Source organism: Actinia tenebrosa, unplaced genomic scaffold (assembly GCF_029948245.1).
Source record: "Actinia tenebrosa isolate PJP-AT-01 unplaced genomic scaffold, QUT_ActTen_1.0 PGA_scaffold16__25_contigs__length_10494907, whole genome shotgun sequence".
In the NCBI taxonomy this organism is placed as follows: domain Eukaryota; kingdom Metazoa; phylum Cnidaria; class Anthozoa; order Actiniaria; family Actiniidae; genus Actinia; species Actinia tenebrosa.
Genome location: NW_028292576.1, coordinates 2,362,723 through 2,375,505, shown reverse-complemented (window position 1 = coordinate 2,375,505; position 12,783 = coordinate 2,362,723). Strand labels below are relative to the sequence as shown.

Below are 12,783 nucleotides of genomic sequence, written 5' to 3'. Positions count from 1 at the left end.
TGTTATTCATTGAAATATGTCCACTATTTCTTTATCCCTTTGTGTTTTGTTTAAATTGAATTTTTATAAAACTAGCTTTACATACATCTCTTTCTCATTTGTACTTTTGGTTTCAGCGATATCCCATTTAAATAATCTTTAATTTTCCTAAAGTAGAACACCTCGTATCTTATGTCTGTCTCAGTCTTAGTAAATCTACTGGGCTGCTTTTGATCAAGTCTTTTTTTCCCATAATATGTTAGCTTGTTTTATGGTATTAGCGTTAAATATTTCTTAAAATAAGAACTGGAAATCCTCAAATCGTTTAGTAAAATTAAAATATTCTTTGCGAATCGATAAATCTCTCCATCTGAAAGATGAAAACTAAAACACAAAATCAAACCAATCGTATTTACTCACCAGATTATATATCCCAGATGTTCAAAGTGCTTATCAAAGTGCTCTTCGTATCTTTATCTTGTTTTTTGAAGAAAACGTGGTACATTACATCCCGGCTTACTCGCAAATGACTCACCTAGTTCGAACAGGCGGCGATCAAAGATTATCCGATAGTGTTTATATGCACTGCCGATATCAGGAGACAGTAATTACTAAATGTTTATAAATATACCTGAAGGAGATATAATATAGTGTTATGGCGATAACAGCAGCTTTTCTTGATTAGATTAACTTTTCGTCGGTTTTTAGTAGATTTGATGGTTTTTCATATACGTAAACACATTTTTTTGGTTCTGAGCGTGTTGTCTCTTATGCTAAGCAAATATAACTTATGTTTCAATGTTTGGTGAGTTAGTAATGTAATCACGCTGAAAGCGAGACCGATATGAGGACTTTTATTAAAGCATCTGTTCAATTTCGTTAAAGCATTTCCATGATAACATGATTTTAAAGAAAATATTTTTCCAACATCAATAAGTGGAAATTGTTTTCCAAAACCGTAGGAACGGAGTAGAGTAGTGGCCCTCTGTATCTAGTGGTCACCCTGTATCTAGTGATCACCCTGTATCTAGTGATCACCCTGTATCTAGTGGTCACCCTGTATCTAGTGGTCACCCTGTATCTAGTGGTCACCCTGTATCTAGTGGTCACCCTGTATCTAGTGGTCACTCTGTATCTAGTGGTCACCCTGTATCTAGTGGTCACCCTGTATCTAGTGGTCACCCTGTATCTAGTGGTCACCCTGTATCTAGTGGTCACCCTGTATCTAGTGGTCACCCTGTATCTAGTGGTCACCCTGTATCTAGTGGTCACCCTGTATCTAGTGGTCACCCTGTATCTAGTGGTCACCCTGTATCTAGTGGTCACCCTGTATCTAGTGGTCAGCCTGTATCTGGTGGTCACCCTGTATCCTCGCTCAAGCAAGGCGATAAGGTACTTTCAAAGGATTATTCAAATTTGAACGTAGCAACCCCGACTGAATGCTTTGTGTTTGACCAGTGAATCGACGTATGGAAATTGATGAATGGTCGGACCTTTATGGCGCAGGCGCCGTCATTTAATTTGTCATAAATCAAAAAGAAAAAAAAGTGATAAACAGCCTCTTTATCAGTGCTTCTTAACAAAATGATTGAGAGTAGTAGATTTATAGCAAGTAAATACTGTAAAAAGTTCTAATGAAACAAAAGTTTAATATCACAAACAACCGCATATTTAAGCCTGTCAAATTAAATTAAGATTTTATCTTGAATTCGACGCCAGGCTTACACTGTGTTGTTTGAAGTTGGAAGTGTTTTCTAACTCCCTCAGCGATGACCAAATTAAAAATCAATCATCGGCAGAAATATACGATATGTAATATCGCCTCAAAGCTTTAAGCTTCTATTGAAGAAAGTTAGTTTTATTACACAGCATCATCAATAAAACACTACAGTTGTAGAATAAAAGTCAAACCAATAAAACCTTATCATGGTTCAAAGCCTAGAGACTTTTGTTCAAGGACTTTTGTACATAATCGCAATCGAATTATAGTTTAAATCTTTCATTTAAGAGGCTATGTCTGTAAAAATCAAACATCTAGCGGCCAAGATGAAAAAATCGATTATTTTCATATTTGGTCCAAAGATGTAGAATACCATCCCAATAAACGTACTGATGTTCATTTTGAATAATTTCACTTTTATTTTGAGAAAATCGTGAAAATCGATTTTGGCCGTCGGTGCCCTCATTTCAGCCTAAATCCGAGGTGAAAATGGTAGGTCTGAGAAAGGCGCTCGCGTTTAAAAATGAAGCAAACTAGAGAAGATCTGTTTTTGGAATATGGTAAAGAAAAGATTAATGATTATTTTAAGCTAAAAAATGAATGGGGAAACGCGTTCTAATAAGCGAACAGGAACGTTTTGTAAACTACATTTTTCGGGTTCTCAAATATTTAAATTTCACCCTTAGTTTGCAAAGCGCATTTTCATGTGCACCGGGTGTTCGGATTTATCTGAAATTCCAGCCATAATACCTTCGAATGTTCAGCAAAATCATATGTAAAATTCAGCTTGGGTTATTCAATGAGCGCTTTATACGAAACTCTCGAATTCAGAGAAATTTGCGTTGCTTGAGCTCGGCATCCGACGAAACCTTTTCGAGGCAGACATAAATATATGCTTAATATATTTTCTTGGTGTTCAGTTCTGACATTTGTTTTGATATTATTATTTGTCGATTGAATATTGAGCAATAAATTGTATTTTTTTGCTCTTTTTCGACATTAGTTTAAAATGCTGTTATTTATTAAAAATTATAATTTGAAGCAAGCATGTAAACACACGCGTCGGCACGATCTATATGACACTTATAAACAAGCCCATATAACTTCAGAGTTCTAAAAAGACTTACATTTATGTCCAGATTTAGGACATTTAGACTAAAAAACACCGGGAGATCCTACCTAAAAAATAAATTGCTTGATTATTGTTCATACCTAGTACTGAATTTCGGCTTCTTTAGTTTTTGCTCGTCGTATGATACTTAGACAGTAATGCGTAATTTACCTTTAATCCAACTGGCATTTCAGCAGAGGCCGGGTGACTTCATTTTACGTACAGTTCCTTGCTGAGGAGTAGAAAAGAGTAAGAAGTTTAGAAGTAAATATTTGAGAACCCGAAAAATGTAGTTTACAAAACGTTCCTGTTCGCTTATTAGAACGCGTTTCCCCATTCATTTCTAGCTTAAAATAATCATTAATCTTTTCTTTACCATATTCCAAAAACAGATCTTCTCTAGTTTGCTTCATTTTTAAACGCGAGCGCCTTTCTCAGACCTACCATTTTCACCTCGGATTTAGGCTGAAATGAGGGCACCGACGGCCAAAATCGATTTTCACGATTTTCTCAAAATAAAAGTGAAATTATTCAAAATGAACATCAGTACGTTTATTGGGATGGTATTCTACATCTTTGGACCAAATATGAAAATAATCGATTTTTTCATCTTGGCCGCTAGATGTTTGATTTTTACAGACATAGCCTCTTAAGGGTTTAGCTCACTTTTTGTTAATATGTATACTCACCATAGAGCTTTTCTTTGAGTTTTCTTATCTGTATCGGGTTTAGTTCCTCTCCATATACGGATTTAGTAAAATTAATACCGCTCTCAGACAAAGGAGACTCAATGACCTCTCTCTTCTGGTTGTCTTTAAGGCTTGGGTTTTTTAAGGACTAGAAAATCTGCATATCCATATATCCATATATGTCGTAAAAGAGGCGCGGTTCCCAAGAAAAAGGAAAATCTATCTATTGTAATGCGCGCAATATTTCTCAGTACAACATATCTAGAAATAAAAATGTCGTTGAGCTCAGACGAGACTTATCTAGTAAATAGAAATATCTAGTAAAGACAAAGAAGCGACCAATGTTTGTCATGCGCGCGCTGTCGCCTTCAAGGCGCCTCACGCTCTTAGCACATCTTGAGTTTCGGTACGCCAACCTTGTAGACGGCGGCTTAAACAAGTCGCGCCATGTTCGTCACAAAACCTACCAAATAACGCTCTAAACAACAGCTGAAGGAAAACTTTACGCCAGTTAATGAGCGTGTAGGAATCGAATCTGTTAGTGACCACTAGTTACTAACCCCCTCTTATGTATAGAAAATTGTGCGCAAGTAACTAAATGAACGTTCAGTTATTTGTATTGGTATAGTTATACAAGAAGGTTTTGCGTAGAGCAATTATCACAACTTAATTGTTTCCTAATTATCCATAGCAAGTTTAAGACGTTCCTTTTTAATGGCTTACGAATTAAATACAACTGGCATAAATGCACAATCAAACTATACGGGGTCTAGAAGGGGTGGATCCCAAATCACGCGACAACATTCGAAATCGCATTCAACATATTCAAAGAGTTCAAAAAATATTATTTATTTGTTGATTCCAGACCTGACTTTGTGACTGTGTGTTTTTACTAAAACTTGATACGAAAATTTAAGGGAAAAATAGTGGCAGCATTTTAGTTTATTTTATCGGGCTTTCATAAATTGCTATCTTAGCGCTGAAGCTGACTTTAGAAAATCTTACCAAAATAGAATAGTAAAGTGAAGAAAGATAAGATAAAATAGCCTCAGTTTTCTAGATCCTATGGTCAAAAATTAGCTTTTTAGAGAGGCTTCTAGCATATGTAGCTTTAATTTGCGTCCCTGTAGTTTTTTGTTTGTCTTAAATGGTTGGTCGTCTTGGTTCTTGCTCTTTGTCAGCAATGCTACAAGGGACAGGGCACGATGCCTGTCGTCCAATAACAATCCTGGAATCTTGTAGTGCATACGCATGCGTACTACTAACCGAATAGTCACGCTTGCAGGAAAATTTAAGCATCTGAGTGAACTGACGTCGATAATTTGTGTTGAACACCGCGTACAAAATAGGATCGCAGGCGCTATTGGCGTAGACAAGCCACTGGGTAAAGAGAACCAATGATAGCATAGTGCTCGTCAGCTCTGCCATGGCGTAGTCCATATATAGAAATAGCACGTGATAGGGAAGCCAACAGAGTGCAAAGAAGAAGACGACTACATTAAACATACGGATTATGTGCTTTTGGGCTTTATGGGAGACTGGTGAAGAGAAAAGGAATTTATAAACAAACTTGGTTAAAACAGATGTTATCATTCAGTTCATTCATTCATGGGAATCTAGTTCCTCCCTGTCAACACCCTTTTAGCGCTAGTTCTATGTATATGTTTTGGCAAATAAAGTTGTTATGAAATACCCTGTCTTAGCTTTGATGACTTTGATGACAAAATCTGCTCTATAAGGATTTTGTTTTACTAACAAGAAGACAACGTATTGTTTCAGAGTCACAAGAATTCCCAACGTTTCTTCCTGTCTCAATAAAAGGAACAAGAAATGTGCTCAAGAGAATTACGACTAGGCACAGCACTCGTGATGATCACGTTACGGGATTGTAGGAACTAATGACCGTGGGCAACGTCACTGTTTATTCTATGTCCACGTTCTTACAAGTAAGTACCGCTATTAACCCCTGTTTTCACGGCCATATAAAATCCGCTCTATTAGTAACCCTGAAGCCCGTATTAAGCTTAGTGCGGATGAGATGCCACGTAGTTGCATATCATGATCCTTTTACTCCAAACAATGAATTGAGTCATAATATCTTACCTTTTTGGGCAGTTGGAAGATTCCTGAATGCTCGTGCAATGAGGCCATACAGTCCACATATGATAACCAATGGAATGAAGTACAAGAACAAAAATATCATAAGAGAAAAGACCCTTACTGCTGTGGGGTTGGGCCATATCTCGGTACACTTTGATCGCATTACACCATTAACAGGAGCTTGAATAGTTGTAGAGTAATACAAAAGAGGAGATGGAAGAACACATGATGCCAACCAAATAGCACCGATCCAAAACTTTGCCCGCATTAGAGTCAGCTTGGGCAACTCATAATGAACTATAACCTTGTATCGATCGGCTGCTATCGCCATCATGGTGCCAATGGATGCCGACAAGGAAACTCCTTGCAAAAATGGAAGAAGCTTGCACAAGAAGTTCCCAAATGGCCAGTACGATAGGTGAGCATGGAGTGCTACGAGTGGTACATTAACTAAAGAAACAACTCCATCCGCGATGGCCAGGTTTGTGATAAACAGATTCGGTACCGTCTTCATCCTTGGTTGTCGAAAGGCCAGAACAACCATCAGATTTCCTACCACTCCTGAAAGGAATAACATACCATAGGCAACAATGCGCAGCCATCGGACGACTTCGGGTTCTTTGAATTCCTGAGCAATGAAAGGAAAATTGGAAGAATTTGTACAATTTGCTTCATTGACAGCAATAAAAGTAAAGTTAGCAAGAGAGCAGTTGGCAAGAAGCTCCATCGCAAGTGAGAAATATCCTCACATTGTCACGATGCCACGTTTCAGCGATCATGACTCATAATGAATGACGTCATAATAGATGATTCGCTTTTTATCGATTCGAATAGCGCGCGCGATTTCAGCAAATTCTATGCATAAAAAATTCTTTGAATAACCAAAATAAATCAAAATAATGTTAGATCAGAAAAAAAAAAAAAAGTTCTGGTTTTAAGAAAAGTTTTGTTTACAAAGTGGAACAATATTTTCCCTGCGCGCGCATAAATTCAATGTAATATATAATCATTGATGAAGTATCTGTTTTATTTTCTCTTGTTTATTCGTAAGATATCACCTCCAACACTCGATGATAAAATCCGTATCTTAGCGCGACCATGAAATATCCTAATAATGCTTTCTTATCGCCTACGAAGGGTCAGTCCTGTTATGTCATTCTGATAGTAATTATGATAACAGGCTTATCTATTCACTTTTAACCTCTTGTTTAAAATTAGATAATGTTGTGTATCCGTACCGGTGTTTGGTTCGGGAAGAGGGGTGCCATGCTTGGATCTTGCAGATTGTTTCAGTGGAAAACCTGTCAAATTCATGATTGCTCTCGTTATAATAGTGAAACGTTAAACAGAGCATTAGAACAAAGAGCAAGTTTTATTCAAAATATGAGCGTGTTCAAAACGATGTCTTTTAGCATTGAACTAATTGTAACTCTGTGTTGCTTTGAAGATTCTTTGTTTTTAGGTAAGCCGCTGCGACATCATGAAAGATAAGTCATAGAGATTGAAAACAAATCGCGAAGTTGTGGGTTTTATTCTGTTTATTCTTCTTCCTGCTAAAAAAAATAGGAATCCTCTATTAGCTTATAATTGTAAAAGTACCAATAGGCCAAATAAATAAATAAATACAAACTACAAGCTTAAAATAATTCATTTTTGCGTTGTTTTGGTTTTCAAAACCGCTATTTTTCGCTGCTAGTGGTATATCACTAGTGGTAGACCACTAGTGGCTCAGTCAATCAGAGGGCAAGGTTTGCAATATACGGACTTGACTTGGCGGGTCTAATTTTTGATTAGGTATTTTTGAATACAGTTTCGTTGGATGGTTTTTCGAAAACGAAGAGAAAAGGTACCCACAGGTAATTGCATTCTGAAATGTCTAATAAGCTATTTATTATCATACGGATTGTTTTTAAAGGGAGCTTTAAAACGAATGATTTTTTCTTTGAAATAGTTTTCAAAAATTAACCGTTTATTAATGTACAAACTAACCTAACAACCTATAATCTAGTGGACATTGTGCTCGCTCCAGGCTTTCCCCTGCTGTATTTGCAGTCTAGGACTTTCGTACTCAGTGTACGAATTGTATAATAATGTTAATTACTAGAAAACATTTGTGGAAAGGGAAGAGAGGAAAGAGAAGTAAAAGGAAGGAAAAATGGAAGGAGACAATTAAATTATGAAGTACGGGAGGAAAAAGGAATGTCACTGGAGGAGGAAAGTCAAAGATATGACAGACTGAGAGGGTGAAGATGGGAGAGTACCGGGCACATATGCTGCCCAGTTAAGATAAAACTCCCAGAAGAAAATAAAATCTGGACAAATCTGGAATCTGAAAAATATGGGTTACAGGATAAGAAAAGTGTGCTGAATAACAAAGAAAACAAGAAAATCAAGCAAAATCGCAGGACAACATCTTTGTCCGCCTTTTTGTTCCTATATAATTTCCTTATTGTTTAATTTCAAGCCGAGAGAGGCTGGGACCTAGCTATTGTTTTTCCGGACGGAATTCATATGCATTACATGATTTTAGGCATTGGAACTGGTTAACATTATAACAGGTTAATCAAGAAATATAAATCTAACTTATAAATATAAGATTTAATACAGATAATTAAAAAACCTGAAAGACCTGACAAGCTGTCTAAGACAAAAAACGACGACATCAAAAGAGAAGATATCTCGGCCTGTCCATGTCCATTTTGTTGAAGTAATTCAAGCTTTTAAACAGGTCATTTCATAAAAGTGCCGTCCTACTTCTAGTTTAAACAATACTTTTATTAAGACATCAAAATCTTCGTAATAAGATGAGCCATATCTTTACGCAAGCTATGACATATTGTCTGTTCCATGGAATAAATCCTGCTTGCACCAACTGGTTCAACAGTGAATCTGTTTATTGCGTCTGAAAAACTTCCGCTTCGTTTTATGTATATAGATTACAAATAACATAAAAAAGCTAAACGATTCTCAGGCTTCTCAGTCAAAAACAAAATATTTTTGACTAAAAACTGGTATTTGACATTTTTTTACTCTTTTTAAAAAGTTCTTACGATTCTACGACATTCTCCTTAAGAATGGAAACATCAACGACGCCATCTTTATTTTCAGCTCCTACGACCAACGTTACTCATTTTTCTTCAGGAGACTCCCAAGAAGAAAGCATGACAACTAAGATCGTTCGAATAGTTGGATACTCGGTACTTTTCATTTTTGGTGTGTTTGGCAACTCCATGGTGATCTTAGCCGTGCGTAAACCACACATGAAAAAAGTCACGAATGTTCTAATCGCGAATCTCGGACTGGCTGATCTCTTGGTCGCAGTTTTTAACATTCCAAGTGTTGTTACTTATGCCCACTTGTGGCGATGGCCTTTTGGTGAGGTGCTTTGTAAAGTATTACCATTCCTTCAGGGGCTGACGCTCTGCGCTTCGGTGGGAACTTTACTTGGGATCGCTCTCGATAGATACTGGCACATCGTTCATTTTAAACGAAGAAAGATAACATTAAAAGAAGCCTACAAATTGATAGTATTAATCTGGGTGTCTTCAATCATCATTCCAATGCCGTTACTAATATTCTGTAAAATATTAATAGTTGCTCAAAATGGCACTGAGTACATACTATGCGAGGAGGTATGGCCAAACCTTGCCTCTAGACAAGCCTACACTATGATTTTATTTCTCGTGCTATACTTGTTTCCGTTGATGGCCATCTCGATTCTCTATTTTGTTATTGCGCAATCACTAAGTCGGATGCCGTCAATCTCAAGCTCGCTAGAAGGTAAGCAGTAAAAATAGTCACATCCGTAGCTAGCTTGATATTTTAACCCTTTGTTTCATTAGGTTTGTGGTCAGAATTTATATTTAAAGGCAAAATGAATAGCTTTTTCCTTGATTGTGAAATGAGTATCACAACTATCATCTAACATGATTTCATATCCGTCTGATTCAAAGCTCAAATTAGGAAATTTTGACAATCTAAATCTATTTTGATCTTGACAGCAATACCATAGGTAATAGAGGTATTACTGCAATCTCGCTAGATGATCTTAGTTCTTGGGGAGAGCAACGACAAAGAGAAAATGGTTGAATAGATAAATCAATAAAAAGAATAGGCATTTATACTGTAGTTTATCGATACTACTATATACATTCTAATATAATATTCATTTATCATTATCAGTTTCAACGGTTTTTTTAGCCTACAAGCAAGCAATTTAATTTTCTGCTTCATTTATGAGTCAAAATTTAATAAAAACGATATACAAGTAGTTTAAGTTTTACAAAGTGGTCCGTGATTCTGGTAATAATACGCTGAAGTAAAACAAGACCTCAAAGAGCGAGGCACGAAGAGCAAACAAGACTAGAACGTCACAGGATGTCGTGTCAATCTTTTATCTCATTTTTTGATGTGGGATTTTTAATAGCTTAGGCAAAGATAAAGAATAATCAAAGTAAACATTTTGTTTGATCCTTGGGGAAAAGTTCTAAATATAGACAACTGCATTTGTTTTGAAATAAAATGCAAAAAGTGTCCATCCACTTTTATATTGTTTTCTTTGGAAATTTGCTAAGAACTCGTTAGGAGGACTCGACTTGGTGTCAGGAATCTCTTGAATGAATATCGATTAAATCCGATTCAATAATGTATTTGACGTTTTTCATCTTATTTATCTTCTTTGTTTCAGAGTCAAGGCACCGCGCACAACAGCGGGTCATACGCATGCTCATCGTTGTCGTAATCCTGTTCGCATTTTGTTGGCTTCCGTATCACGTGACCTTCATCTACATCGATTACTTCAGCCCCATTCGTACCCAGGCCCTTGTGACGTCGATCCTGTTTTTTCAGTGGTTAGTATTCGCATCAAGCGCGTGTAATCCTGTGGTTTATGCCTTACTGAACCAAAACTACAGAAGAGAGTTCTTGAAAATGCTAGCCTTCCGTAGACAGCCCTCGATAAGACAAGGTCCCCCTCATCAAGAAAGGGATAATGTTAATCTTGTGGGGCAGTCGTCGAAGTCTACGACAAACAGCTATTTTTTTGTAACGAGTGTGTGAAGACAGGGATCCAAATACTTGATTATTGACTTAGAGGAGAATCGGAGTCCACATCTGACATATTTAGTCCCAAATCCCCAAAGTCCCTAAACAATGGTACCAAGGTTGGACTTGACTTTATTTTATCCAACATGAACTTGTAGCCAGTCGTGTATCGTACTCAAGGAAGGGTCACCTATGCCGGACAGGTCGATCCCACTGAAGTCCTCCAGGTTGGGGTTGGGCTGAGGGCTGGTAACCCCCTCCCATAATAAAGTTTATTACAAAAACCAGAAGTAGAGCAAATTCGCCATATAGGGGGGACGCCGTGGTACCACCTAATAAAAGAGACTTAAAAGGCCCCATGTGCCATGGGGCGCGGGGAGGATAGGTAACAGGTAACAGAAATTGGAGGTATTATTGCGTGGATACCCAAGAGAATTTGGTATATATGTACCGTAAATGACCTATTAGACGTCCAACCTCTCATAAACGCCCTCCCCTAATCGTTCATATATTTATTTAAACGCCCCTCTCTAATAGACGCCCCCCTCCAAAGGTTAGTCAAGTACAAGCATTAGAAAGACAAACGGTAACGGTAACGGTAATTAACATTAATTTATTCAGTTTCTTGCTTAAAGTGCTACTTGGACGAAAATCGCTCCAAAATTAAAACTCTTTCATTTGAGCTGAAACTTTGCTGAAATAATCTTTGATACATTATCAATCACTCACTGAAATATCTTTCTGATATTCAAAAGAAAAGTGCCGAAATTTTATGGTTGATTTTCGTCCGCCATTAATTTGTTTGTCTCACGGCCAAAGAATCTTTATGTACAGCGGTTTCTCTCTGTGACGTCATACATGCAACCCATTCAAGTTAGCGTCGCTTTAACCATACATTTCTTGTTCGATTACCTGAAGTTTATTTGATGTTTTATACGCATTATCGTGAAAAGAATGAACTCAGTAAACTTTTGTTAAAGCTTTGATACCTTTTCAAATGGTGGAAAGTCCTTTGGACGCTCTCTTTGTCAATCCTGAAGAGTTAGAACCAGTTGCTACCAACTAAGACGTTATCGTGTATAAGAGAGAAGATGAAGCCGAACTAGAAGAAGAAGCAATGCTTGCGTAATGGTTTTCCTAAGAATTCCTTACTTTCATTCCATGATTTGTATTTGCTACATACTGTCCATGATATAAAGATCTTAGATTTGAGGTTTCAATATAATCTAACAGCTGTTGATGTTCTGAAAAAATCTGATTGCCTTTTGAATTCTGCGTTGTGATATAAAGATTTGTGATAATTACTTAGATCTATGTGCCGAATAATTTAGAATGTGAGCTCGTAATTCTCCTGATTTGCTACAGAACGTTTATTATTTGCTCCAAAATGCTTATTATGCATTTGATAGGTAAAAACATACGATTATCTAATATCATCTTTGTAAAAAAAAACGTCAAAGGTTTCTTATTTATTACTCGCACGACAGCGGCGTCTGTAACTCAGCTCGTAGATTTTACTTTTGTGTCGGATGTCTCGCGGACCCAAATTGTGAGGTTGCTCTTTGCGCTTGTATGTAAATATACCTTGAAAAGTTGTTGTCCTTAGAATGATTCGAAAAAATCCCGAATCTCCCTGACACTTCGCGCGATAGAGCCGCTAGAATCTCTCCCATGCGTCCTGAACTTTGTTGTGATTCTTGTCGTGCCGAGATGTATTGAAATGTCCCAATTATGATCGTCAATATTATTGAAACTGAAAAAAAAATTCAGCGCCTAGACATTGTTTGGTCATATAGTAGTTAAGGAATCGAATGAAACATTATATATTTTCTGAATAAACCAAATAAACCGAGTTTTAAGAAAATGGTACATGCATTAGCCACCAATGTTTTGGTTTGGGTTGAATGTATGACGTCATACGTTACTCGTGCCAGTCTTCTTGAGCCGAATTCTTGTAACAAGAAATTAATGGCGGACGAAAATAAATCGTAAAATTTTGGCCCTTTCCTTTCGAATATCAGAAAGATATTTCAGTGAGTGGTTCTTAATGTATTCAAGATTATTTCAGAAAAGTTCCAGCTCGAATGAAAGAGTTTTAATTTTGGAACGATTTTCGTCCAAGTAGCACTTTAATCAATAAT

At 36.9% G+C, this 12,783-nt stretch overlaps 3 protein-coding genes across 3 annotated transcripts in view; 1 reads left to right on the top strand and 2 right to left on the bottom strand.

The window, feature by feature from the left end:
- LOC116298092 (neuropeptide FF receptor 2) overlaps positions 1-460 on the bottom strand; it is a 38,181-nt gene extending 37,721 nt beyond the window's left edge. The window contains exon 1 of the mRNA XM_031706456.2: positions 400-460. The gene's annotated coding sequence lies outside the window, so the exon portion shown is untranslated. The remainder of the gene's footprint in view (positions 1-399) is intronic.
- A 4,182-nt stretch (positions 461-4,642) lies between these two features.
- LOC116298108 (galanin receptor type 1-like) lies at positions 4,643-6,326 on the bottom strand. Its single transcript, XM_031706478.1, has 2 exons — positions 5,603-6,326; positions 4,643-5,037 (listed from the first exon to the last, which is right to left on the bottom strand). Exons 1-2 carry the CDS (start codon positions 6,324-6,326, stop codon positions 4,643-4,645), a joined length of 1,119 nt encoding a protein of 372 aa, XP_031562338.1.
- A 2,295-nt stretch (positions 6,327-8,621) lies between these two features.
- LOC116298094 (neuropeptide FF receptor 2) lies at positions 8,622-10,875 on the top strand. Its single transcript, XM_031706462.2, has 2 exons — positions 8,622-9,379; positions 10,287-10,875. Exons 1-2 carry the CDS (start codon positions 8,674-8,676, stop codon positions 10,655-10,657), a joined length of 1,077 nt encoding a protein of 358 aa, XP_031562322.2. The 5' UTR covers positions 8,622-8,673; the 3' UTR covers positions 10,658-10,875.
- The last annotated feature ends 1,908 nt before the right edge of the window (positions 10,876-12,783 follow it).

What these genes read in the sequence shown, in the direction of transcription:
- LOC116298108 (XM_031706478.1), bottom strand. Translation starts at nt 6,326, where the DNA reads ATGGAGCTTCTTGCCAACTGCTCTCTTGCTAACTTTACTTTTATTGCT. An exon ending in TCTTCCAACTGCCCAAAAAG is followed by an intron (nt 5,038 to 5,602) that starts GTAAGATATTAT and finishes TCTCTTCACCAG; the next exon opens with TCTCCCATAAAGCCCAAAAG.
- LOC116298094 (XM_031706462.2), top strand. Translation starts at nt 8,674, where the DNA reads ATGGAAACATCAACGACGCCATCTTTATTTTCAGCTCCTACGACCAAC. An exon ending in AATCTCAAGCTCGCTAGAAG is followed by an intron (nt 9,380 to 10,286) that starts GTAAGCAGTAAA and finishes TCTTTGTTTCAG; the next exon opens with AGTCAAGGCACCGCGCACAA.